The sequence below is a fragment of the Mobula birostris genome, chromosome 5 (assembly GCF_030028105.1).
Source record: "Mobula birostris isolate sMobBir1 chromosome 5, sMobBir1.hap1, whole genome shotgun sequence".
NCBI lineage: Eukaryota > Metazoa > Chordata > Chondrichthyes > Myliobatiformes > Myliobatidae > Mobula > Mobula birostris.
Window position 1 is genome coordinate 84791679 of NC_092374.1, and position 26156 is coordinate 84817834.

Genomic DNA, 26156 nt, shown 5'->3' on the forward strand with positions numbered 1-26156 from the left:
AACAGGTTGGAATAGGCTTCATTTTCCAAAGGGGAAATGGCAGCTTCTTTTCACTGGAGGACCCCAGAGAATTTGGAAAAGGTAAGTAATTTGCTCAGTTCAAAGTTCAGCTGTCCTAGAGCTAGGGAAGTTCTGGTAGAAGAAGGGTTTGAAGTTCAAAGCTCTAAGTAAATTTATTATCAAAGTACACATAAGTCACCATATACTGTACAACCCTGAAATTCAATTTTTTGTGGCATACTCAATAAATCTATAGAATAATAACCATAACAGAATCAATGAAAGACCACCCAACTTGGGTATTCAACCAGAGTGCAGAAGACAACAAACTGTGCAAATACAAAAGAAGAAATAATAACAATAAATAAATAAGCAAGAGTCCTTGAAAGTGAGTCCATAGGTTGTAGAAACATTTCAATGATGGGGCGTGAAGTTACCCCCTTTGGTTCAAGAGCCTGATGTTGAGGGGTAATAACTGTTCCTGAACCTGAGGCTCCTGTACCTTTTCCATGATTACAGCAAGGAGGAGACAGCGTACTGTGGGTGGTGGGGACCATGCTGATGGATGCTGCTTGTCTGAGACAGGGTTTCATGTAGATGTGCTCAGTGGTTGGGAGAGCATTACCTGTGATGGACTGGGCCATGTCCACTACTTTTGTAGGATTTTCTGTTCAAGGGCATTGGAGTTTACATACCAAACCATGATGCAGCCAGTCAATATACTGTACTGTCCACTACATATCTGTAGAAGTTTATCAATGTTTAAGATGTCATGTTGAAACTCTGCAAATTCCCAAGGAAGTAGAGGCACTGCCATGCTTTCATCGTAATTGCATTTATGTGCTGGGCTTAGGACAGGTCTTCCGAAATAACAGGTCCACTGTGCTCTCCAAATGAGACAGAAAACCTTTTGTTAATGGAGATGAATACCACAGATGTAGAATATTACAGATTTAGACTTTAGGTTCCTTCAATATCAGAGTAAGTACACAGTATACACCCTGAAATTCATACTCTTCACAGACATCCACGAACCAAGAGACCCCATAGAATGAATGATAAAGCATCCGAGTCCTGAAAACCCCCATCCCCCAACCCTGCTTATTCATTCATAAATCCCAACATGCCATTCAGAAAATAATTCCTTTCCAAGGTATAACCCAGAAAGCAGAATATGTCAATTGTTTGGTTATTTGTAATAAATATTAATCACTTTTTCTCTCTCCCTCACTCTTAATCCCCCATCTTTTCTCAGCTGTACCTTGACAGATACCGAGGTGACCCCACAGTGCTCTGAGGCTGAACGTGACACCTACGAAGGACCTTCCTACTGTGGGATGTTGTTAGATCATCTTGGCCCATTCGCTGCCTGTCACTACAAGATTGACCCAATGGTGAGTCTCCATTTTCCTGTCACTTCCTCTTTACCCTTTGTCTTCCACCCTTTGTTCTTCTCCTTCATCTCACAGACCTCTTTGATAAGGTCCTGTGTGAAACATTTTCTCTGATAGTTGATCACAACAAGGTCTGCTTGGCCTAATTCAAAGTTTGAAGTATATTTTTCTCCAAGTATGTATACCTTATACAACCTTGAGATTCGTCTCGTTACAGGCAGCCACAAAATGAAGAAATTCAGTAGAATCCATTAAAACAAGGACCGTTAAACACCCAGTGTGCAAAGAGAAAAACAACGAAACCATGCTCAAAATAAAAGCAAGCAAATAGTGCTCTGAACTGAAGTACACAACCAGGCATCACTGCAGCTGATTCGGAAGCCTGTTTGTTGCAGGCCGCAGCCTCAGTTCAGTGCAGAGACGAGTAAACCTCACAGGGCAGCGAGCTGAACCAGCATGACCCTCGCCTTCAGCCCCAACACCTTGATCTTTTCATTGTAGCCCAGTGCTTAAGTCGCCCAAAGCTCGGGTCATTCATTCTCTGCTCTTGGACTTGGGCCTTACAACTTTGATAACCTCTCAGCCCTGGGCCCTGCCCGTCGATTTGGTTGTAGATTAATCAAGTTACAAAAAAACAGATCCTTGGGTATCGAGGTGGAGAATGTCTTTCACAAAGGAGGTGTAAGGCGCTCCTTAGCTCTCCTATCCTGCCGGTCACCCTTGGGCAAGGTGTAGCACCTGCTTAGCACCTCCCCATCCCACCTTGACCAGCTTCATGTGAAGCCATAGGCAGCAGGTGATGGATGGTCGTATGAGCAACTGGTGCATATCACAACTCCTGGTTATGCAACCACTGACGCCAGGCAGACAATCTCTGAAGAGTATTGATAGTGGCTGGAGTCACCCGTCTTGTAAAGTCACTGCCCAGAAGGCAATGGCAAACCACTTCTGTCAAAAGATTTGCCAAGAACAATCATGGTCATGGAAAGACCTTGATCACCCACGCCATACGACATGGCACATAATGAACAAACGATAACAGATCCACATGAACTGTTCGAAATTTATAAAAGGATCCATTCTTTTGACTGTTCTTTTCAAGTTTAAATTCCGCACTTCTCATTCTGTCCTATTAAGTCAAAATAGTGCCCAAACTCAATAGCATCTTAATCTGTGATCCAATTCTTCCCTCTCCCAGGCCTTCTTCCAGGACTGTGTGTACGACATGTGCGCACTGGACGGCAACAAGCAGCAGCTGTGCGAGGCCCTGGAATCTTATGTCACTCAGTGTCAGCAACGCAACGTCACTATTGAGCCCTGGAGAAATGAAACCTTCTGCCGTACGTAGCACAGAAAACAAGTTCCTGACCGATGGAGTTTGTTTCAGTTTCAGAGCCAAGTGTCCGTTCCTGCTGTGACATCCTTTTCTTTCTTTCTGTGTAGCTCTCCGGTGCCCGGCCAACAGTCACTACCAGCCCTGTGCCTCAGCCTGTCCAGCCACCTGCCTTGAGCCTCGTCCTCAGCTCTGTGACCAGCCGTGTGCTGAGGGCTGTCAGTGTGACAAAGGCTTTGTGCAGAGTGGAGACAAGTGTGTCTTGAGAAATCAGTGTGGCTGTATGTACAATGGAACCTATTACCAGGTAATATCAGCGTTCTTGCGTCAGGCTCTGAAATTATGATGATGATTATGAAGACATGTAGTCCTCTTTTATTGTCATTTAGTAATGCATGCATTAAGAAATGATACATTATTTCCTCCAGTGTGATATCACAAAGCACAGGATAAACCAAGACTGAAAAAACTGACAAAACCACATAATTATAACATATAGTTACAAACAGTGTAACAATACCATAACTTGATGAAGAAGTCCATGAGCACAGTAAAGTTCAAAGTTTCTCAAATGTCCCACATCTCACGCAGACGGGAGAAGGAAGAAAAACTCTCTCTGCAATGCCGACCACAATCCGACTCTGAGTCATCCGAAAACTTCGAGCTCTGAGCAGCTCTCCGACACCGAGTACCGAGATAGGTCTTCCTTTTCCACACTCTGATGTGCATCTCTCTGTGTTTCCAGCCTGGGGAGGTGATCTGGTCTGAGGCCTGTAACCAGGTGTGTAAGTGCCTGTCCAGCAACAACATCCAGTGTACGGACACCAGCTGTGGCCCCGACGAGTACTGTGACAACAAGGGTGGTGTCCAGGGCTGTTATCCTAAAGGTAAAAGCTCAGGGGTGTTGCTGAGGGATTGGTTTAATCTTTGCTTCCATTCTGTTGCACAGCGGATACAGAGAGTAATAGGCCTTTGCAGCCCTTCAAGTTGCGCTGTCAAGTAACACCTGATTTAACCCTAGCCTAATCACCGGAGGGTTTACAATGACCAATTAACCCGCCATCCGGTACGTTTTCAGACTATGGGGGAAAACCAGACCACCCGGAGGAAACCCACACCGGGAAGGACGTACAAACGACTTGCAGAGGAAGTGGGGATTGAACTCTGAACTCTGACACCAAGAGCTGTAATAGCTCCATGCTAACCACTTCGCTACCACAGCACCAGATATCCCACACCCACACAGTTGCAGTCTGCTGTGGCAATTCTTCTGCCTCTAAAAGTGTGAACTTTACTCACTCGTTTCCCTCACTGTCTGTCCTTTAGGTTCATCCACCTGCACCGCATCCGGAGACCCCCACTACACCTCCTTTGACAAGAGGAAGTTCAACTTCCAGGGCAACTGCACTTACGTGTTGGCCAAGCCCTGTAACTCCAGCCTGACCCCGTTCACCGTGTACACGGCCAACGAGCATCGCAACAGAGTGAAGACTGTGTCGTATGTCAAAGCGGTTCACATCAGTGTCTACGACATCACTGTGTCAATACTCAGGAACAGGGCCGTCCAGGTGAGAGAAGCTGAAACTGCAAGCCAAATACCAGGAGCTGGCGGAGCGGTACCAGACACGGGGATGGAGGGGACGATGAGAGCCCATAGAGGTGGGGGGTAGAGGTTTTGCTGGCTGCTTGCTGTGTAGAACCTACTCTCTCCTTGACTTTTCAGGGAGCTGCAAAGAAAAGAGCCATCAGGACCATCCCAGAGGCTGCTGAGCTTGTCTAAGGATTTCTTTGAATAAGAGGTGTGACCCATAGATCAATGCTGCTGGGTCAAGAACACTATTGCACGCTGATGTAGAAGGGTTCTTCACTACTGTTTCTGTAATAATTTTATTTTTCGTGTCAGAGTTGTTAGCCCTGAGCTGAACCCCTGAACCAGGAGGACCGGTGGACCACTCTTAGTCTGGCCTCTACCCTTTGACCTGTTTGGTATGGGTGATCCTACCAAGACCACGGCGTAAAGCTCTGACTCCAGCCAATATAGCTCTCCAGGTCATCGAGGCACGCAAGCCTCTAAACCTTATGAGAAGGTTTTGGTCCTCTTGAAGGTGATATACCTCCACCAGGATGTAATCCGATATGAAACAAGATTATCCGTCAAAGGGTAGTTCTTCCAGCACGTACCCTGTTAGTAAGATCAGACTTCATTCTAATAAACTCCAATGTGTGGACCAAAAATGTCTCACTGCTAACACATGCAAAGCACTGGAGAAACTCAGCAAGTCAGGCAGAATCTATGGAGAGGGAGAAACAATTGACATTTCAGGCTGAGAGCTTCCATCAGGACTAGAAAGGAAAAAAGGGGGAGAGTAGTGGATACAGCCCAATCCATCACAGGTAAAGCCCTCCCAACTACTGAGCAAATCTAAATACAACACTGTGGCAGGAAAGTGGCATTCATCATCAAAGACCCCAATCACCCAGTATATGTATGTGTGTACTTTCCAACAAAGGGCACACCAACACAACAGAATACTGGTCACTGCAAAAATCTGTTTGTTGTCTGACAACCCACCCTTAGAATAAAATCTAGTTTTCACTCATTTAATTATTCTCATTTACTAATTGCTAAATATGATGGTAGAAGGGCAGTTCCAACATGTCACTGAGCACCGGATCAAACCAAGTCAAATTTAATTATCAATTAAATTAAATTAAATCAAATTTAATGTAACCATTGGTGGTTAGAGCAAAACAAAACAGTGCTCCTCTGGGGCCAGCGTACAAAACATGCACAACGCATTCAAAATAGCGAGCAAAATAAACATAGCCACACAAAAACAGACACTTATACAGTCCAAGACCCTTCAGCGACATGTCCTGCGTATTGATAGTACAGTTGCCTGCCACACAGCCTGTGATTCCACAAAACGAACACTGGAGGGCAGCATCAATGGGAGAAGCTAGCCCCAACTGAACACAGGCAGCATGTTACACCACCTCCAGTGTCTCCTCACCTGGACAGTGGCAGCAGGCAAGCCCACAGCCTGAGGCCTAGTCCTCACTACAGCCGAGGCTATGCAGCTCCCAAACTGCCATTCTCTCTATCAAACAAGGTAAACAGGCTTGCGGCATCTTAAATTATCAATGCCCAACAGGGTCTTGCAAATTGCATTAGCGTTAGGATTGGGGTTATGGCTGGGATTTGACACACCCATATCCTGAGACATACCCTGGTCCGTGTTTCAGGGCCTTCAGTCTCGTCTCTTTTCCTATGGATAAACTGTAGTCTATCCCCGGCCTGGAACTGAATGACTCTGTGGCTTTCTCTGTCTGTGGCCTTCCAGGTGAATGGAGAGCCTGTGACCATTCCCATCCACCCGATCCATGGAGTCACCATCAAGCCTTCTGGCAGATATGTGGTGCTGCAGACAGATTTTGGTCTGACGGTTCGCTATGACGGCAGGCACCACGTTGATGTGAAAGTTACCAGCGAGTAAGTCCAGCCCTCTCCTGCCGTATTGCGGAGCCCACATTTCGCCAGTACGTGACTGAGTAGGGTTGCATTGTCGTCTCCATCTCACTGTCACCTTCCTGCGCTTTTCTCTGTCCATTGAATGCCAAAATCAGTGTTTACACCACATTCACCAGTTTCCACCCAGTGCCAATGCTCCTGTGTGTTCCTTATCCATGTTCACTGGCACCTCCTCGTCCAACCGGCTGTTCACTACTCCTGCCACTCTGATGCTCAGTACATCCGAGCAGTGCTCACAATTACATAGAACTGAGAGCACTACAGCACAATACAGGTCCTTCAGGGCATGATATTGTGACAACCTTTTAGCCTACTCCAAGATCAATCTTACACCTCCCTCCTACATAGCCCTTTTTTCTAGCATCCATGTGCCTATCTAAGAGTCTCTTAAATGTCCTCGATGAATCTGCCTCTGCCATCACCCCAGCACTCTCTGTGTCAAAACATTTACCTCTGACAGTCACATGGCTCACGATTTCCTCTGCAATCCTCCTGTTCCCTCCTCTCCAAGCCTCACCATTCCTGATTATCACAACGCATCACCCCACATCCCCATTGGGAACCGGTCTCCATCTGCCCATCACACACAGCACCATTTTCCCACCGTGAGTCAGAATCGTGTGTGTCCATGTCTGAAACCACCTGCTGATTTCTCCCAGTGCCTACCGCTGCCATTTTCATGCTAACCGTATTATGCCCAACACCACACTCACAGCTCTGTGTCCTCTCTGTCCCTGACATCTCCTAACACAGAAGATAATTTCAGACCAGAGGCAATTTAAAGGATTCAAAGTGCATACAATATACAACTCTGAGATTTATCTTCCCCACGGACAGCTATGAAAGAAAGGAACACCAGGTAACCTGTTCAAAGCCTCACATTCTGCACCCATTGGGGCTCCCTGTGTGCTAATACCCACTCTCATGACTTCTCCCACTGTTCCCAGCTCAGACTCAGTGCTTCCCCATCCCACTATATTCCAATGCTCAGGATCATCTGTTGTGCAACCCCTGCATACTACCGTTCTCATCTCACTCCCTCTCCCCCGTCCAGCTACTCCGGTCAGTTGTGCGGCCTGTGCGGTGACTACAACGGGATCCCCGGCGATGATTTCAGAACTCCCGAGGGACAGGTGGTGAAGAGAGTCAATGACTTCGGCAACAGTTGGAACGTGGACCAGAAGTAAGTGGGAAATAGGGAGGCAAAGGACTTGTTCCCCAAATCATTGATATTTCCCCAGAGAATCACGGGAAGGAGTGGGGGAATTCAATGGTTCAATAGCTCAATTTAATATCAGAGATAGTATACAGTATACAACCTGAAACTCTTACTCTCCACAGACATCCGCAAAACAGAGAGGAAAAAAACAAAGAATGAATGACAGAAAAATATTAGAGCCCCAAACCTTCCCCCCCCACCTCCCAAACACAAGTAGCAGCAAATGCATCAAACATCTCCCCCCTTCCCCCTCCCCTCACATTCCAGCAAAAACATCAGACCCCACCACCTACCATGTAAATAATAGCAAGCTCCCAGAGACCATCATCTAAAGTCCATCAAAAACTACTGTCCATCTCAACATCTGGACATCTCAAACAGACCCTCTCTCTCAATAATGAGGGAGAGAGTGAGATCATCCTCCCACAGCAGGAGGGGAGGCCAACAGCTTGCTTTTTCGATGTTACTGCAGCATCACTTATTCGTGCTCCCCTGACTTGAGAATCAGCAGACTCTCTCTCACCATCGAGAAAGAGATCAATCGAGTGCAGAGGCCTCCAACAGCTGTCTCGATGTTTCAATCTCCTGTGACGCTTCCATTGGCGACATCAACGAGGAATCGGGTCGCCCACAGGGCCGCACCCCAAGGGCACACGTCTTCAGGCCACTCCTGGAGATCACGAAACTCCAGACTGCTCAGCAACTATCGAGAGCAAGAACCCATCAGCTGTGAAAAATGTCATTAGGTGCACCTGTAGATCATGGCCACTGACAGGACCCCAGCCACCTTGAAAAAGCAAAAAGAGACATGCACACAGGAGATTCAGACTGTTTCACCAACAAACTGGAAAAAGTCGCCCAGGTCCATAAAAACCTCTAGCACCATCTTTAGCTCTTCAGATTATCAAAAATGATCTCCTTTTTGGAGCTCTATACTGTGCCATGGAGTACGGGCTAATGTGCGAAACATTCACGCAATGATCAATGACACTCGACAACAAAGATTTCCCTTCCTCAATACTTTTGTCTGTATCTATTGGATTTTGAGCTGCTGATCATGAAAGTCACTATGACATTTTCCAAGCACTCACCTTTTTTTTTGAAACAGTCTATATTTGCTATTTCAATTTGCAATTCAAGTCAGAATAACTGACGTCAAGATTAAGGAAGGCATTTTTGTTGATCCACAAATCAAATGGGTCATCAATGACAGGCAATTTGAAGAACTTCTAGTGGAACTGGAGAAAATTGCTTAGAAGGCATTCAGGGATATTCAGCAACTGAAGGGCACCAAACGATGTGCAGCTAGTTAACAACATGCTTCAAGTGCAACATGTCACCAAAGATTCATTTACTGAGTTCCCATTTAGATTTCTTCCCTGCAAATCTTGGCACTGTAAGTGACGAGCATGGTGAAAGGTTTCTCCAGAAAATTGCAGTTATGGTGAAATGGTGTCAGGGTAACTGGAATCCATAAATGCTGGTGATTATTGCTGGACTTTTCAATGAGAAGCCGCAGCACTAAGTACAAATGAAAATCATCAACAAAACGTTTTTAACTCAGAGCTATTGCAAAACATCAGCACTGTAATGCAGTTAAACCTATCATATTCAATAAAAGTTAATTTCTTGTTTCTCCAATTTCCTTTATTATAATTACATACTTACAGCCTATTCACCACTGACATTTGGGGCAGCAATGAAGGTCCTCCATCGCTGGTGGTGTTCAGGGCTTCCTTCATCATGTCAGAAGCTTCCTCTCTGTTTTCACTACTGTCGGTCACACAAGTCCCAGGTGGAGACTCAGGAATACCATCACACTCCAATGTAGAAAGATTCTTCACTGCTGTTTCCATAACAATGTTGTTTTATCAGTCAGGGCTGTTAGCCCTGAGCTGAACCCCCAAGCCTGGAGGATTGGTGGGCCACTCTTATTCTGGCCTCTACCCTTTGATCTGCTTGGGCTGGCTGACCCTACCAAGAGCCAAAGCATAAAGCCTTGACTCCAGCCAACATAGCTCTCCAGGTCAGTTGAAGCAAGGAAGCCCCCAAATCCAACAGCAAGCTTGTGCTCCTTTTGGAGGTCTGTGATACAAGACATCTGTGTTCAGTTTCAAGTGGTCTATCATGAACAAAAAAAATGAGGAAGCAATACTTTCGAAAAAGTTTGTTGTCCAGTGTTATTTCTCCAGACTTGATGATTAAGTAATGCAGCGTTTTTAATAGTACCTCTCTGTGTTTTGTTACTGTACAGCAGATTGGATTTAATGATCCACTGAGGTAGTGGGTTCAGCAAGTTTTCCAAAGTGAAAGGAGTTACTTCTGTGAATGAGGGAGACCTAAACTCAGATCGAAGAATATTGCATTTTTACAGAAAGGATTATTTATTTTGCTTTCAAGTGCCAACAAAAAATATCGCACTGAATGCAAAGACGGACATGTTGGCCGTCACTTGGCCCAAGGCTTGTTCGTACAATTTAGGAAAACTATCCAGGAAGGAATCTGTAGCTTCTTGCTTGAGACCCCTGAGAATCAGGAAAAGTCAAAGCTGTTGCTTAGTTCAAAGTTCAGCTGTAATCCAGCAAACCATTTCAGATAGACAAGGTGTCTGACAGGTCAAGTTGGCTTTCCTATTAGAACAAAAGGCTTTTGCTAATGAAGGAAATCTCCTGATTCATTTATAAATCCAATCATGCATTAGGGTTAGATTGTAATTGTGCATAAAAATGGGAGGATTCTCCCTATTGTTTCTCGATCTCATTACTAGAGATTCAGTGTCATGCGACCCTGCCACATTGTGGGGGAGTGTGGGCCAGGGTTTGTTGGGGTGGGTAGGTGGCAGATTGTGGTGGTGAGGTGGGCCAGGGTTTGTGGGGGTGTAGCCAGAGTATGTGTGATATGTAGCCAAAAGTTTGTGGGGTGTGTGGGGCAGACTGTGTAGGGGTGTGAAGGCCTGGATTTAGGGTTAGGGTGTAATTATGTGCGGCTGTGCAATAATTATCTGTCTTGTGTTTCATGATCTCTCTGCATAAAATTCATTGTCACCTGATCTGACCACATTGATCTGGCCCTCTCTTTTCATGAACTGATCAGGATGTAAAAGGTTTGGGAAATAAAAATTCTGACCAGAGGCTGCCAACAAAGTAGAATTTGTCATTTTTCCATAATATGAAATAAACATTAATCACCTTTTCTCTCTCCTTCACCCTCAACCCCCAACCCTCTTTTTCTCAGCTGTACCTTGACAGATACCGAGGTGACCCCACAGTGCTCTGAGGCTGAACGTGACACCTACGAAGGACCCTCCTACTGTGGGATGTTGTTAGATCATCTTGGCCCATTTGCTGCCTGTCACTACAAGATTGACCCAATGGTGAGTCTCCATTTTCCTGTCACTTCCTCTCTACTCTTTGCCTTCTCCACCACCTCATTCATGAAATGCTGTTGTAGGAAAGCAGCATCAATTATCAGGGACCCCCACCACCCAGGCCCCTTTCTCCTCTCACTACTGCCATCAGGTAGAAGGTACAAGAGCTTCAGGACTCTCACCACCAGGTTCAGGAACAGTTATTACTCCTTAACCATCTGGCACTTAAACAACAGGGGATAACTACACTCACTTGCCCCATCATAGAAATGTTCCCACAGTCAATGAGCTCACTTTAAGAATTCCTTATCTCTTAAGGAAAAAAGCTTCATTACTTATTGCTGTTTATTTATATTGGCACTTGTCTTCTGCACTCTGGTTGATCTTTCATTGATCCTGTTAGAGTTACTATTCTATAGGTTTGCTGAGTATGCCCACAAGAAAATGAATCTCAGGCTTGTACACGGTGACATATATGTACTTTGATAATAAAAGTAACTTTGAACTTTGTTGACCTGTTTGATAAGTTCCTGAATAAAAAAATACTCTGCCCCAGGATTCAGAACTGGAGGGTCAGTCTAGCCAAGTGTTGAGCATTAAAGATTCAAAGTATATTTATTATCAAAGTATACAGCCCTGAGAATTGTCTTCCCAGAGACAGCCACGAAAGAAAGAAAGAAAACCATGGACCACGTTCAAAGAAAAACATCGAATCCCCAATGCGCCAAAAACAGAACAAATTGTGCAAACAGCAGTGAAAAATACAGAATACAAAACAACAAACCACAAAGCATCAAACCAGTCCAGCCATGTCTGTTCAGCTCAGTTCAGATCAATCTACAGCTCTGTCAATCGTTAACTTCAGGCCGTAGAGCCAGTCCAAACACTCAGTCCAGAATGCCATTGGTTAGAAGCTGAGGACAGAAGTGGGAGCAGACTCTGGGAAATGAATCCTGTCCTTGTCAAAGGCTTTGTCTCTTGATGACCCTTAACACTGATGCCCCAAGTTCCCCGTTGTGGTGAATTTGAAATAGTTGATTACCCATAATGCTGTTATAGTAAAGGAGTTTATTGCTCCTCCTGCAAAGGATATACTCCACAAAGAATGCTTATCTTTGGATTTTGCTGTAGATTATTTTCTACCTTACAACAAAGCTGCTGATGTCTCTCTGGAATATATTCCAATTTTTTTAATATTTGTGTAAGACCATAAGATATAGGAGCAGAATTAGGCCATTTGGCCCATTGAGTGTTTGGACATGGTCCATTTCTCTCTCAGCCCTAGATTCCTGCCTTCTCCCCATATCCCATCATACCTTGACTAATCAAGAGTTTATCAACCTCTGCCTTAAATATACTCAATGACTTGGCCTCCATGGCTGCCTATGGCAACAAATTCCACAGATTCACCATCCTCTGCCTAAAGGAATCTCTCCTCATCCCACTCTAAATGGACGTCTTTCTATTCTAAGGCCTGGTCTTAGAACCACCCCCCCCCCCACACACCTTAGAAAATGTCCTCACCATATCCACTCTATTGAGGCCTTTCAATATTCAGTAGGTTTCATTGAAATCACCCCTCATTCTTCTGAATTCCAGTGAGGCCAACAAATTCATCTTATATAATAAGTCTTTCAATAGCAGAATCATTTTCCTTTGAACCCTCTCCAATGTCAGCACATCCTTTCTGAGATACTCCAAGTGAGGCCCCTCCCCAGAACTTTATAAACCCTCATCAGTATATCCTTGCTTTTATATTCTAGTCCTCTCAAAATGAATTGCATTTGCCTTCCTCATCACCAACCCAACCTGCAATTTAACATTTACAGAATCCTGCAAGAGGACTCCCAAGTCCCTTTGCAATTCGGATTTCTGAATTTTTTCAGAAAATAGTCTACACTTATTTTTTCTACCAATGTGCTTGACCATACAGTTCCCAACACTTTATTCCATCTGCTGCTTCTTTGCCCATTTTCTTAATTTGTTTAAGTCCTTCTCTAGCCTCTCTGCTTCCTCAAATTTACCTGCCCCTCCATCTTTTTTGTATCATCTGCACACTTGGGCACAAAGCCATCAATTCCTTCATGCAACTGATTGACACATAATATTAAATGGAGCAGTCCCAACACAGACCCCAGTGGAATTCCACTAGTCACTGGCAGTCAAACAGAAAAGGCTCCTTTTATCCCCACTCTTTGCCTCCTGCCAATCAACCACTGTTTTATCCATTTTGGTATCTTTCCTGTAATACCATGGGCTCTTAACTTGATAAGCTGACTCATGAGTGGCGCCTTGTCAAAGATCTTCTGAAAATCCAAATACACACATCCACTGATCCCCCTTTGTCTCTGCTGTTTGTAATTTCTTCAAATAATTCCAAAAGATTTGTCAGGTGAGATTTTCTCTTCAGGAAACCATGTTGCCTACAACCTATTTTATTATGTGACTCCAGGTAGCCCGAAACTCCACGTCTTCACTCAAATGTGAAGGCATTTGACACCAACATCTTCTCAACCTCTGAGGTCAGACTAACTGGCCTATAACTTCTTTACTTCTGTCTCTCCCTCTTCATGAGGAGTGGAGTTACATTTGGAATTATCCATTTCTCTGAAACAATTGAGTCTTGAAAGATCATTACTAATGCCTCCTCAATCTCTTTAGCTGCCTCCCTCAGAACCCTAGGGTACACCATCTGGTCACGATGACTTAACTACATCCAGAACTTTCAGTTTTCCAATCACCATCTCTTTAATAATGGCAGCTTCACACACTTCTACCCCACTTGTGGCTTACTGCTAGTGCCTTCCACAGTGAAGACTGATGCAAAATATTTATTAAGTTTGTCCACCATTTGCTTGTCCCCCATTACTACCTCACCAGCATCATATTTCAAAGGTCAGATAACTATCCTTCGGTCTCTTTTATACTTCATATATCTGAAGAAACCTTTGCTATCCTCCTTGATGTTATTGGCTTGCTTACATTCGTACTCCATCTTTTGCTTCTTTATGACTGTTTAGTTGTCATCTGTTAGTTTTTAAAAGCTTCCTAATCCTCTAGCTTCCCACTAATTTTTGCTCTATTATATGCCCTTTCTTCAGATTTTATGTTGGCTACGACTTCTCATGTTAGCCATGGTTGCATCATTCTGCTTTTAGAATAATTCTTCCTCAGAAGGTATCTATCCTGTGCTATCCGAATTACTTGCAGAAATTCCAGCCATTGCTGCTCTACCTTCATCCCTGCTAGTGTTCCCTTCCAATAAATTTAGGACAGCTTCTCTCTTGTGTTCCTGTAATTCTCTTTACTCCACTATAACACTGATACATCTGACTTTAGCTTCTGCTTCTCTTTGTGATTTTATATTTTTATTTCTTTTTCTCAACATGACGATGCAGGGATATTTTCAAATCATAATCTGTGATACACTCTTCCCTCTCCCAGACCTTCTTCCAGGACTGTGTGTACGACATATGCGCACTGGATGGCAACAAGCAGCAGCTGTGCGAGGCCCTGGAATCTTATGTCACTCAGTGTCAGCAACACAACATCACTATTGAGCCCTGGAGAAATGAAACCTTCTGCCGTACGTAGCACAGAAAACAAGTTCCTGACCAACAGAGATTGTTTCAGCTTTAGAGTCAAGTGTCCCTTCCTGCTGTGACATCCATTTCTTTCTTTCTGTGTAGCTCTCCGATGCCCGGCCAACAGTCACTACCAGCCCTGTGCCTCAGCCTGTCCAGCCACCTGCCTTGAGCCTCGTCCTCAGTTCTGTGACCAGCCGTGTGCCGAGGGCTGTCAGTGTGACAAAGGCTTTGTGCAGAGTGGAGACAAGTGTGTCTCGAGAAATCAGTGCGGCTGTGTGTACAATGGAACTGATTACCAGGTAAGAGCCACGGTCTCATTCATGACAATGAAATTAGTGATGAACCCATTGTCTTGTGTATTTGCACAATCCATTCTCACTCTCCCTTGCAGATCTGAGAAAGACCATAAATATCATCTTTAAGCGTGTGTTCATAAAGGTGCTATAGAAATTCAGGCTCCTCTTGTCTCTCAAATGGGCCTTCCTTTTCCACACTCTGATGTGCATCGCTCTGTGTTTCCAGCCTGGGGAGGTGATCTGGTCTGAGGCCTGTAACCAGGTGTGTAAGTGCCTGTCCAGCAACAACATCCAGTGCACGGACACCAGCTGTGGCCCCGACGAGTACTGTGACAACAAGGGTGGTGTCCAGGGCTGTTATCCTAAAGGTACAGGGTCAGGGGTGTTGCTGAGGGATCGGTTTAATCTTTGCTTCCATTCTGTTGCACAGCGGATACAGAGAGTAATAGGCCTTTGCAGCCCTTCAAGTTGCGCTGTCAAGTAACACCTGATTTAACCCTAGCCTAATCACCGGAGAGTTTACAATGACCAATTAACTCACCATCCGGTACGTTTTCAGACTATGGGGGAAAACCGGACCACCCGGAGGAAACCCACACCGGGAAGGACGTACAAACGACTTGCAGAGGAAGTGGGGATTGAACTCTGAACTCTGACGCCAGGAGCTGTAATAGCTCCGCGCTGACCACTTCGCTACCCTGGCACCAGATTTCCCACACCCACACAATTGCAGTCTGCTGTGGCACTTCTTCTGCCTCTAGAAGTGTAAACATTACTCACTAGTTTTTCTCACTGTCTGTCCTTTAGGTTCATCCACCTGCACCGCATCCGGAGACCCCCACTACACCTCCTTTGACAAGAGGAAGTTCAACTTCCAGGGCAACTGCACTTACGTGTTGGCCAAGCCCTGTAACTCCAGTCTGACCCCGTTCACCGTGTACACGGCCAACGAGCATCGCAATGGAGTGAAGACTGTGTCATATGTCAAAGCGGTTCACTTCAGTGTCTACGACATCACTGTGTCAATACTCAGGAACAGGGCTGTCCAGGTGAGAGAATCTGAAACTGCAAGCCAAGTACCAGGAGCTGGTGGAGCAGTACGAGACACAGGGATGGAGGGGACGATGACAGCCCATAGAGATGGGGGGTAGAGGTGTTTTGCTGGCTGCTTGCTGTGCAGAACCTACTCTCTCCTTGGCTTTACAGGGAGCTGCAAAGAAAAGAGTCATCAGGACCTTCCCAGAGGCTGCTGAGCTTGTCTAAGGATTTCTGTGAATAAGAGGTGTGACCCATAGACCAATGCTGCTGGGCCTTTTAAACCCTTCCTGAGTCACCTGGGCGAGTGTCTGATGTTGAAAGACCCAAAACACCCAATGACCACAAGTTACATTGCTGTGATGTGTCCTAGAATATGTCCCAGCATCATTCATCCATTGGTTGCTGGTGTCACTTAAGACAAAAGTCATGCAAGTCCCGGGTGGAGACTCAGGAATACCATCCCACACACAGATGTAGAAGGATTCTTCATAGTCGCTGTTTCCATAGCAACTTTGTTTGACCAGTCAGTGTTGTTAGCCTAAGTCCTATGACAACATTTTGGTCTAATACGATACCCTATTTCGAGATTATTCCTCAAGGAATAGTTCTTCCAGCATGCACCCTGTCAGTACGATACAGACTTCATTTTAATAAACTCCAATGTGTGGACCAAAAATGTCTCACTGCTGAAGTAACACACACAAAGCACTGGAGAAACTCAGCATGTCAGGCAGAATCTATGCAGAGGATAAACAGTTGACATTTTGGGCTGAGACCTTTCATCAAGACTGATAGGGATGGGGAAGAATGGGGAAAAGTAGTGGATAGGCCCTGTCCATCACAGGTAAGCCCCTCCCAACTATTAAGCACACCTACATAAAATGCTGTTGCAGGAAAGTGGCATCCATCATCAAAAATCTCCATCACCCAGGATATCTATGTATATGCTGTCCACAGAAGGGCACACCAACACAACAGTATACTGCTTGTGGTAACGATCTGCATACTTTTGTTGTCTATCACTTCCACGCTGGAAATAAAATCTATTTTTCACTCATTTAATTGTTCTCACTTACTGATTGTAAACATGGTGGTGGGAGTGCTGTTCCAACATGTTACTGGGTACCGGATCAAATCAAATCAAGTTGGATTATCATTCAACCAGTCGTGGATACAGCCAAGCAAAACAGTGTTCCTCTGGGGCCAAAGTGCAAAACATACGTAGCACATTCAAAATAGCAAGCAAAAGAACATATGCAGTCCAAGACCTGCAGTAACAGTTCCCACAAATTGATAGTACAGTTCGCTGCAATACAGACTGTCATTTCACATATTGAACACTGGAGGGCAGCACCCCCAACCGAGAAAGGGTGCCACCCCACACAGCCTCTGGCGTCTCCTCAGCTGGACTGCAGCAGTAGGCGTGCCCGCAGCATGAAGTCTAGCCCTCACAACAACCAAAGCTACACAGCTCCCATGCTGCCTATCTCACCAGCAAACAAGGAAAACAGGCCTGCGGCATCTTAAATTATCAATACCCTACAGGGTCTTGGGATTGCATTAGTGTTAGGCTTGGGGTTATGGCTGGGATTTCACCCACCGGGATCCTAAGACATACCCCGATCTGAGCCTCAGGGCCTTCAGTTTCTTCTCTTTTCCTATGGATAAACTAGTCTATCCCCGGCCTGGAACAAAATGACTCTATGGCTTTCTCTGTCTGTTGCTTTCCAGGTGAATGGAGAGCCTGTGACCATTCCCATCCAGCCGATCCCTGGCGTCACCATCAAGCCTTCTGGCAGATATGTGGTGCTGCAGACAGATTTTGGTCTGACAGTTCGCTATGATGGCAGACACCATGTCAATGTGAAAGTTACCAGCGAGTAAGTCTAGCCCTCTCCTGCTGTATTGCAGAGCCCACATCTCGGCGGCAGGAGTTTGTGTAGGGTTGTATTGTCCATCTTACTGTCACTACTCCCACACCTTCTTTTGTCTATTGAGTGCCAAAGTCAGATTTACAGTTCACAGTCAGTGACAATGCTCGTTATCACTGTTCACTGGCATCTCCTCTTCCAACCGGCTGTTCACTACTCCTGCCACTCCAATGCTCAGTATGTTTCCTCAGCACATCCGAGCAGTGCTCACAATTACATAGAACTTAGAACACTGGAGCACAGTACAGGTCCTTCAGGAAACAATATTGTGACGACCTTTTAGCCTACTCCAAGAACAATCTAACACCTCCCTCCTACAAGCCTTTTTTCTATCATCCATGTGCCTATCTAAGAGTCTCTTAAATGTCCTCGATGTATCTGCCTCTACCACCACCCCTGGCAGCATATTCTATGCACCTACCATTCTCTGTGTCAAAACATTTACCTCTGACAGTTGGTCACATGGCACACAATTTCCTCTGCAATCCTTCTCTTCCCTCCTCTCCTAACCTCACCATTCCTGATTATCATAACGCATCACCCCACCTCCCCGTTGAAAACCGGCCTTCATCTGCCCACCACACACAGCACCACTTTCCCACCGTGTGTGTCCATGTCTGAAACCACCTGCTGGTTTCTCCCAGTGCCACATGCCCAACGCTGCCATCTTCGTGCTAATCGTGCCATGCCCAGTACCACTCTCACAGTTCTGTGCTGTCTCTGTGTCCGCAATCTCCTAACACAGAAGATGATTTCAGACCATGGGCAATTCAAAGTACATTAATTATCAAAGTATGCATGCAAAATACAACCCTGAGATTCACCTTCCCCACAGACAGCCATGAAGCAAAGAAACACCAAGGAACCTGTTCAAAGCCTCATATTCTGCCCCCATTGGGGCTCCCTGTCGTGCCACTAGCCACTCCCATGACCACAATTCCCAGCTCAGACTCACTGTTTCTCCATCCCACTACATTTCCATATCCAGAATCACCCCTCGTGCAATCCCTGCATACTATCGCTCTGATCTCACTCCTGTCTCCCTTTCCTTCTGTCCAGCTACTCCGGTCAGTTGTGTGGCCTGTGCGGTGACTACAACGGGATCCCCAGCGATGATTTCAGAACTCCCGCGGGACAGGTGGTGAAGGGAGTCAACGACTTCGGCAACAGTTGGAATGTGGACCAGAAGTAAGTGGGAGATAGGGAGGCAGAGGACTTGTTCCCCAAGTCATTGATCTTCCTACAGAGAATTATGAGAAGGATTGCAGGAATTCTATGGTTGAATAGTTCAGTGGATCAATTTAATATCAGAGAATGTACAACCTGAAGTTCTTACTCTTCACAGACATCCACGAAAGAGAGAAAACAAACACAAAGACTGATTGACAGAAAAACATGAGAACCCCAAAGCTCCCCTTCCCCTTCACAAACAACAGCAAAAGGCTCAATCGCCCCCCCTTACTCCAGCAAAAGCATCAATTCCTCCCCCCATCTTACTCCAGCAAAAGCATCAATTCCTCCCCCCATCTTCCTCCAGCAAAAGCATCAATCCCTCCCCCCATCTTACTCCAGCAAAAGCATCAATCCCCACCACCCACCATGAAAGCAATAGAAAATCCCCCAGACACCATGATCTGAAGTCCATCAAAAACTGCTGTCGATCCCAATACTTCGGCATCTCAGACAGGCTCTCTCGCTCTCTCTTTCTCCCTCAGTAGCGAGGGAAAGAGATATATGGCTCCTATCACAGCGAAGGGGGAGGCCAGCAGTTCTCTGTTTTGATGTTACAATTTGCAGCGCCGTTTATTCGAGTTCCCCCAACTTGACAGCCAGCAGACTCTCACTCACCATTCAGAGAGAGTGCAGAGGCCTCCTGACAGCTGCACATGCTGTCTCGATGTTTCGATCTCCCACAACTCTTCCATCATCAAGAGCAGTGAGGAATCGGGTTGTCCACTGGGCCACACCCCAAAGGCACACGTCTTCCTGGCCACTCCTGGAGATCCTGAAATGCCAGGTTGCTTGGCGATTTTCAAGAGTGAGAACCCATTGTCTGTGAAGAACATAGTTTGAGTGCAGCTGTAGATCATGCACTCCGACAGGACCCCAGCCACCTTGGAAAGGGAAAAAGAGACATGAGAACAGGAGATTTAAACTGTTTCACCAATGGACTGGAAAAAATCACCCAGGTCTGTGAAAACCTCTGGTACCATCTTTAGCTCTTCAGATTATCAACGATGACTGCCTTTTCGTAGCTCTACACTGTGACGTAGAGAATGGACCAATAGTCAAAACATTCACACATTGATCAATTACACTGGACCACAAAGATTTTGCTTCCTGAATACTTTTGGGTGAATATTACGGATTTTGGACTGTTGATCATGAAAATCACCATGATATTTCCCTATCACGCACCATTTTTTTGAAATCGCCTCTACTTGCTATTTCAATTCATAATTCAAGACAGAATAACTGATGCCAAGATTAAGGAAGGCATTATTGTTGGACTAGAAATCAAACAGGTCATCAATGACAGACAGTTCAAAGAACTTCTAGTGTGACTGGAGAAAATCACATAAAAGGCATTCAAGGATATAGCTGAAAATTTTCTTGGCAACTATAGAGCACCAAACTACATGCAGCTGGATGACAACATGCTTCAAGCACACAAATCCATGAAGTGCAACATGTCACTAAAGATTCATTTTCTGCATTCCCATTTAGACTTCAGTGACGAGCATGGTGAAATGTTCACCAGGACATTGCGGTCATGGAGAAACGGTATCAGGGTAACTGGTATCCATCAAAGCTGGCTGATTATTGTTGGACACTTAAGTGAGAAGCCTCAGCACTGAGTACAAATGAAAATCAACAAAACATTTTTAGCTCAGTTGAACTGTTGCAAAGCGTCAGTGCTGTTATGCAATTAAACACATTATATTCAATAGATGTTAATTTCTCGTTTCTCCAAGTTCCTATGTGATATTTACTTGCTGCCCATTACACCACTGGCATTTAGGGCAGCAATGAAGGTCCTCCATCTCTGGCAATGTTCAAGGCTACCTTCATCGTGTCATTAGCTTCCTCTCGGTTTTCACTACTGTCAGTCATGCAAGTCCTGGGTGGGGACTCAGGAATACTGTCACACTCAGATGGAGAAAGATTTTTCATTGCTGTTTTTCTAACAACTTTTTTTTGACCAGTCAGGGTTGTTAGCCCTGAGCTGAACCCCTGAAGCGGGGCATTGTCTATGCCATCCTGAGCTACTTGCCAGCCTAGGTATCATATGGGAGCCCAAGCATGGGAGGATGAACCTTGGGTGCCCTCCCAAGACTATGGTCAACACGCTTCTAGAAGACAGCAGCGTGGCTAATGTAGATGAACTGAACACACTGATGAGGGAGAGGGAGAAGTGGAGAGTCTGTCATCGTGCCCAATGCCAGCCCCCTAGGACTGAGTCGACGTAGTAGTAGTAGTAGAACCCCAGAACCTGGAGGACCAGTGGACCACTCTTAGTCTGGCCTCTACTCCTTGAACGGTTTGGCACGGGTGACCCTACCAAGAGCCAAAGCATAAAGCCCTGACTCCAGCAAACATCGCTCTCACGCAAGCCTCCAAACCCTATGGCAATTTTGTGTTCCTCTTGGGGGTATGTGATACAAGTGGTCTGAAATTATATTTGTGTTCTGCTTCAAGCGGTCAATCACAAACAAAAAAAAATGAGGAAGTAATACTTTTGAAAAGCTTTGTTGTCCAGTGTTATTTCTCCAGACTCGATGGTGACCAAATAATGTAGCCTTTTTAACAGTACCTCTCTGTGTTTTGTTACTGTACAGCAGATCGGATTTAAGGATCCACTGATGTGGGTTCAGCAAGTTTTCCAAAGTGTAAGAAGTTAGTTCTGTGAATGAGTGAGACCTAATCTCAGATCTAAGAATATTGCATTTTTGTAGAAAGGATTATTTCATTTGCTTTCAACTGCCAACAAAAAATATCCCACTAAATGCGAAGAGAGACATGTTGGCCGTCACTTGGCCCAAGGCTCTATATGTTGTTTGTACAATTTAGGAAAACCATGCAGGAAGAGGGGTGTGCTTGACAGGTCCAGCTGGCTTTCCAAATTAGACCAAAAGGGAAGATGAAAACTACTGATCCACTTAAAAATTCATTCATGCAGACCAGGAAAAAAAAACTGACCAGAGGCTGCCAACAAAGCAGAATTTGTCATTTTTCCATAATAGAAATAAGTATTAATTACCATTTCTCTCTCCGTCACCCTCAACCCCCAACTCCCTTTTTCTCAGCTGTACCTTGACAGATACTGAGGTGACCCCACAGTGCTCTGAGGCTGAACGTGACACCTACGAAGGACCCTCCTACTGTGGGATGTTGTTAGATCATCTTGGCCCATTCGCTGCCTGTCACTACAAGATTGACCCAATGGTGAGTCTCCATTTTCCTGTCACTTCTCTCTATCCTGTGTTTGGCTATGCCCTTCTCCACCATCTTTAGACCTCTTTGATAAGGTCCCAAGAGAACAAAATACCTTGCCCCCAGAGCCTGCTTGGACAAGTGGTGAGCATTAGGGTTAATATTGATCCCAGAATGTCATCGGTTGAAAGCCCAGGAGAGAAAGACGAGCACATAATTCAAGCTGACACCATGAGACAACACAAAGTTAATGCCCAAATGTCAGGGATTGTCTTTTGATGAGCCTTAAAACGGATGCCCCTATTTTCCTGTTGTGGTGAATTTGAAGTAATTGATTACCCATAATGCTGTTCACTGAGCATAGGAGTTTATTGCTCCTCTTGCAAAAGATGTATTCCACAAAGAATGCATACAGCAAACATCATGGGATTTTGCTGCAGATTAACTCTGCAGATGTCTCTATGGCATATATTATTGTTTTTTTCTGTTGGTTATAAGACCATAAGATATAGGATCAGAAGTAAGCCATTTGTCCCATTGAGTGCTCCGCCATTTCATCATGGCTGATCCAATTTTTCTCTCAGCCCCAATCTCCTGCCTTCTCCCCGTATCCCTTCACACCCTGACTAATCAAGTATCTGTCAACCACTGCCCTAAATATACCCAATGAATTCCACAGATTCACCATTCTCTGGCTAAAGAAATTCCTCCTCATCTTCATTCTAAATGGATGTCCCTCTATTCTGAGGCTGTGTCCTCTGGTCTTATAATTTCCCACTATAGGAAGCATCCTCACGACATTCACTCTATCGAGGCCTTTCAAGATTCAATAGGTTTCCATGAGATCACCTCTCATTCCTCTGAATTTCATTAAGTGCAGGCCCAGAGTCATCAAACACTCCTCATATGATAAGCCTTTCAATATTAGAATCATCCTTGTGAACCTCCTTTAAACCCTCTCCAATGTCAACACATCCTTTCCAAGACAATGGGTCAAGATTGCTCACAATACTCCAAGTGAGGTCTCACCGGTGCTTTATAAAGCCCCAACATTACATCCTTGCTTTTATATTCTAGTCCTCTCAAAATGAATACTAACATTTGCCTTCCTCGCCACCGACTCAACCTGCAAATTACCCTTTAGCTAATCCTGCACTAGGACTCCCAAGTCCCTTTTCACTTCAGATTTCTGAATTTTCTCTCCATTTAAAAAATAGTCTACACTTTCACTTATTCTACCAAAGAGCATGAACATATACTTCCTGACTTTGTAATCCATCTGCCACTTCTTTGCCCATTCTTCTAATCCGTCTAAGTCCTTCTGTGGCCTCTCTGCTTCCTCTAAACTACCTGCCCCTCCACCTATTTTTGTATCGTCCACAAACATGGCCACAAAGCCATCAATTCCATCATCCAAGTTATTGACATAGAACATTAAAAGGAGCGGTCCCAACACAAACCCTTGTGAAATTCTGCTAGTTACCAGCAGACAACCAAAAAAGGCTCCCTTTTTCCCATTCTTTGCCCCCTGCCAATCAGCCAATAATCTATCCATGTTACCACCAGTTCTGTAATACCATGGGCTCTTAACTTGTTAAGCAGCCTCATGTGTGGCACCTTGTCAAAGGTCTGAAAATCCAAGTACACACCATCCACTGATTCTCCTTTGTATATCCTGCTTGTTATTTCTTCAAAGAATTCCAACAGATTTGTCAGGCAAGGTTTCCCCTGAAGGAAACTATGGTCTATTTTATCACATGCCTACAAGTACCCTGAAACCACATCCTTAAGAATCGATTCCAACATCTTCCCATCTGAGGTCAGACAACTGGCCTATAAATTTCTTTTCTTCTGCCTCTCTCCCTTCTTGAACAGTAGAATGATATTTGCAATTTTCCAGTCTTCCGGAACAATTGATTCTTAAAATAATCAATGCTAATGCTTCCTCAATCTCTTCAGTCACCTCCTTCTGAACCCTTGGGTGTACACCATCTGGTCCATGGTGACTTATCTGCCTTCAGACCTTATAGTTTCCTCATCACCTTCACCTTAGTTATGGCAAATTTACATACTTCTGTCCCCTGACACCCTCAAACTTCCAACATTCGGCTAGTGTCTTCCTCAGTGAAGACTGTTGCAAAATGCTTATTTAGTTCATCCACCCTTTCCTTGTCCCCCATTACTACCTCTCCAGCACCATTTTCCAGTGGGCAGATATCTATCCTCAGGTCTATTTTGTACTTTATATATCTGAAGAAACTTTTGGTATCCTCTTTAATATTATTGGCTAACTTACTTTGGCTTTTTTATGACTTTTTTAGTTCCCTGCTGTTAGTTTTCAAAAAACCTTACCAATCCTCTAACTCACCATTAATGTTTGCTCTATTATATGCCCTCACTTTGGCTTTTATGTTGGCTATGACTTCTCATGTTAGCCACGGCTTCATCGTTCTGCCTTTAGAATAATTCTTCCTAGGAAGTTATCTATCCTGTGCCTTCAGAATTACTCCCAGAAATTCCAACCATTGCTGCTCTTCCATCATTCCAGCTAGTGTTCCCTTCCAATAAATTTAGGACAGCTCCTCTATCATGCCTCTGTAATTCTCTTTACTCCACTGAAATACTGAAACATCTAACTTCAGCTACTCCTTCTCTTTGTGATTTTATATTTTTATTTCTTTTTCTCAACATGACAATGCAGGAATATTTTCACATCATAATCTGTGATCCACTCTTCCCTCTCCCAGGCCTTCTTCCAGGACTGTGTGTATGACATGTGCGCACTGGACGGCAACAAGCAGCAGCTGTGCGAGGCCCTGGAATCTTATGTCACTCAGTGTCAGCAACGCAACGTCACTATTGAGCCTTGGAGAAATGAAACCTTCTGTCGTACGTAGCACAGAAAACAAGTTCCTGACCAACAGAGATTATTTCAGCTTTATAGTCAGGTGTCCCTTCCTGCTGTGACATCCATTTCTTTCTTTCTTTCTGTGTAGCTCTCCGGTGCCCGGCCAACAGTCACTACCAGCCCTGTGCCTCAGCCTGTCCAGCCACCTGCCTTGAGCCTCGTCCTCAGCTCTGTGACCAGCCGTGTGCTGAGGGCTGTCAGTGTGACAAAGGCTTTGTGCAGAGCGGAGACAAGTGTGTCTCGAGAAGTCAGTGTGGCTGTATGTACAATGGAACCTATTACGAGGTAATATCGGCGCTCTTGCGTCAGGCTCTGAATTTTGAGTTTTTAAGTCGCTATGCTGAGATTTTGCAAAATTTTGCCTCTGTCTCATTTGCATCTCTGGGAGCAAAAGTACAGTCTACGTTTCGTCAACCAGTCCCACCAAAGGGTTTCAGCCTGAAACATTGACTGTGCTGTTTGTGGCCTGCTGAGTTCCTCCAGAATTTTGCATGTGTTGCTTTGTATTTCTAGTATCTGCAGATTTTCTCTTGTTTGTGATGCGCACACACTGTTTATGCATTGTGTTTACATGTGTATTGGTTTGTGATCATGTTGATGCGCACGCTCTACGCACACAGCATATTGTGTGTACTCATTATAGTAAAGTAATGTTATTTTCAGGAGTGTTTGTGATTGCCAGTGATTCAACAGCGGCAATACTTGTTATATTTGTGGCGAGTATATGCTTAGATCTCAAAGACAGATCATGACTCCTCTTATTACGAAAGCCTATAAGCTCTGCTTTGAGTGTAAAATCGGAGACCAAGACAAAGCCTGGTCTCCTCACATTCGTTACACAATATGTGCTGTCGATCTTAGAGCTTGGCTCAGAAGTACTCGGAAGTCAAGGTATGTATAATTATCAAAGGATTTACGCAGTATAGAATTAATCTTCCCCACAGACTGCCATAAAGCAAAGAAAAACCATGGAACTGGTTCAAAGAAAAACATCAACCAACCGCTACTCCCACCCCATGTACAAAAAAAAACTAACTGATAACATTGGCTAGTTGAGCTGTTCTGGTTTTGTGCTTGCAGGATGTTAGAACATCCTTCTAGATGGACTGTGATCTAC

General features: G+C 44.8%; 1 protein-coding gene across 1 annotated transcript in view; it reads left to right on the top strand.

Annotated features, from left to right (window-relative positions):
• The window catches only part of zanl (zonadhesin, like), a 245673-nt gene that overhangs the window by 80066 nt on the left and 139451 nt on the right, over positions 1-26156 (top strand). The window contains exons 12-28 of the mRNA XM_072259463.1: positions 1256-1394; positions 2593-2734; positions 2838-3034; positions 3473-3614; positions 4054-4295; positions 6072-6220; positions 7314-7442; positions 10713-10851; positions 14290-14431; positions 14535-14731; positions 14955-15096; positions 15536-15777; positions 17498-17646; positions 18757-18885; positions 22005-22143; positions 24879-25020; positions 25128-25324. Of these exons, the coding sequence (XP_072115564.1) occupies positions 1256-1394; positions 2593-2734; positions 2838-3034; positions 3473-3614; positions 4054-4295; positions 6072-6220; positions 7314-7442; positions 10713-10851; positions 14290-14431; positions 14535-14731; positions 14955-15096; positions 15536-15777; positions 17498-17646; positions 18757-18885; positions 22005-22143; positions 24879-25020; positions 25128-25324 (2758 nt within the window). The remainder of the gene's footprint in view (positions 1-1255; positions 1395-2592; positions 2735-2837; positions 3035-3472; positions 3615-4053; positions 4296-6071; positions 6221-7313; positions 7443-10712; positions 10852-14289; positions 14432-14534; positions 14732-14954; positions 15097-15535; positions 15778-17497; positions 17647-18756; positions 18886-22004; positions 22144-24878; positions 25021-25127; positions 25325-26156) is intronic.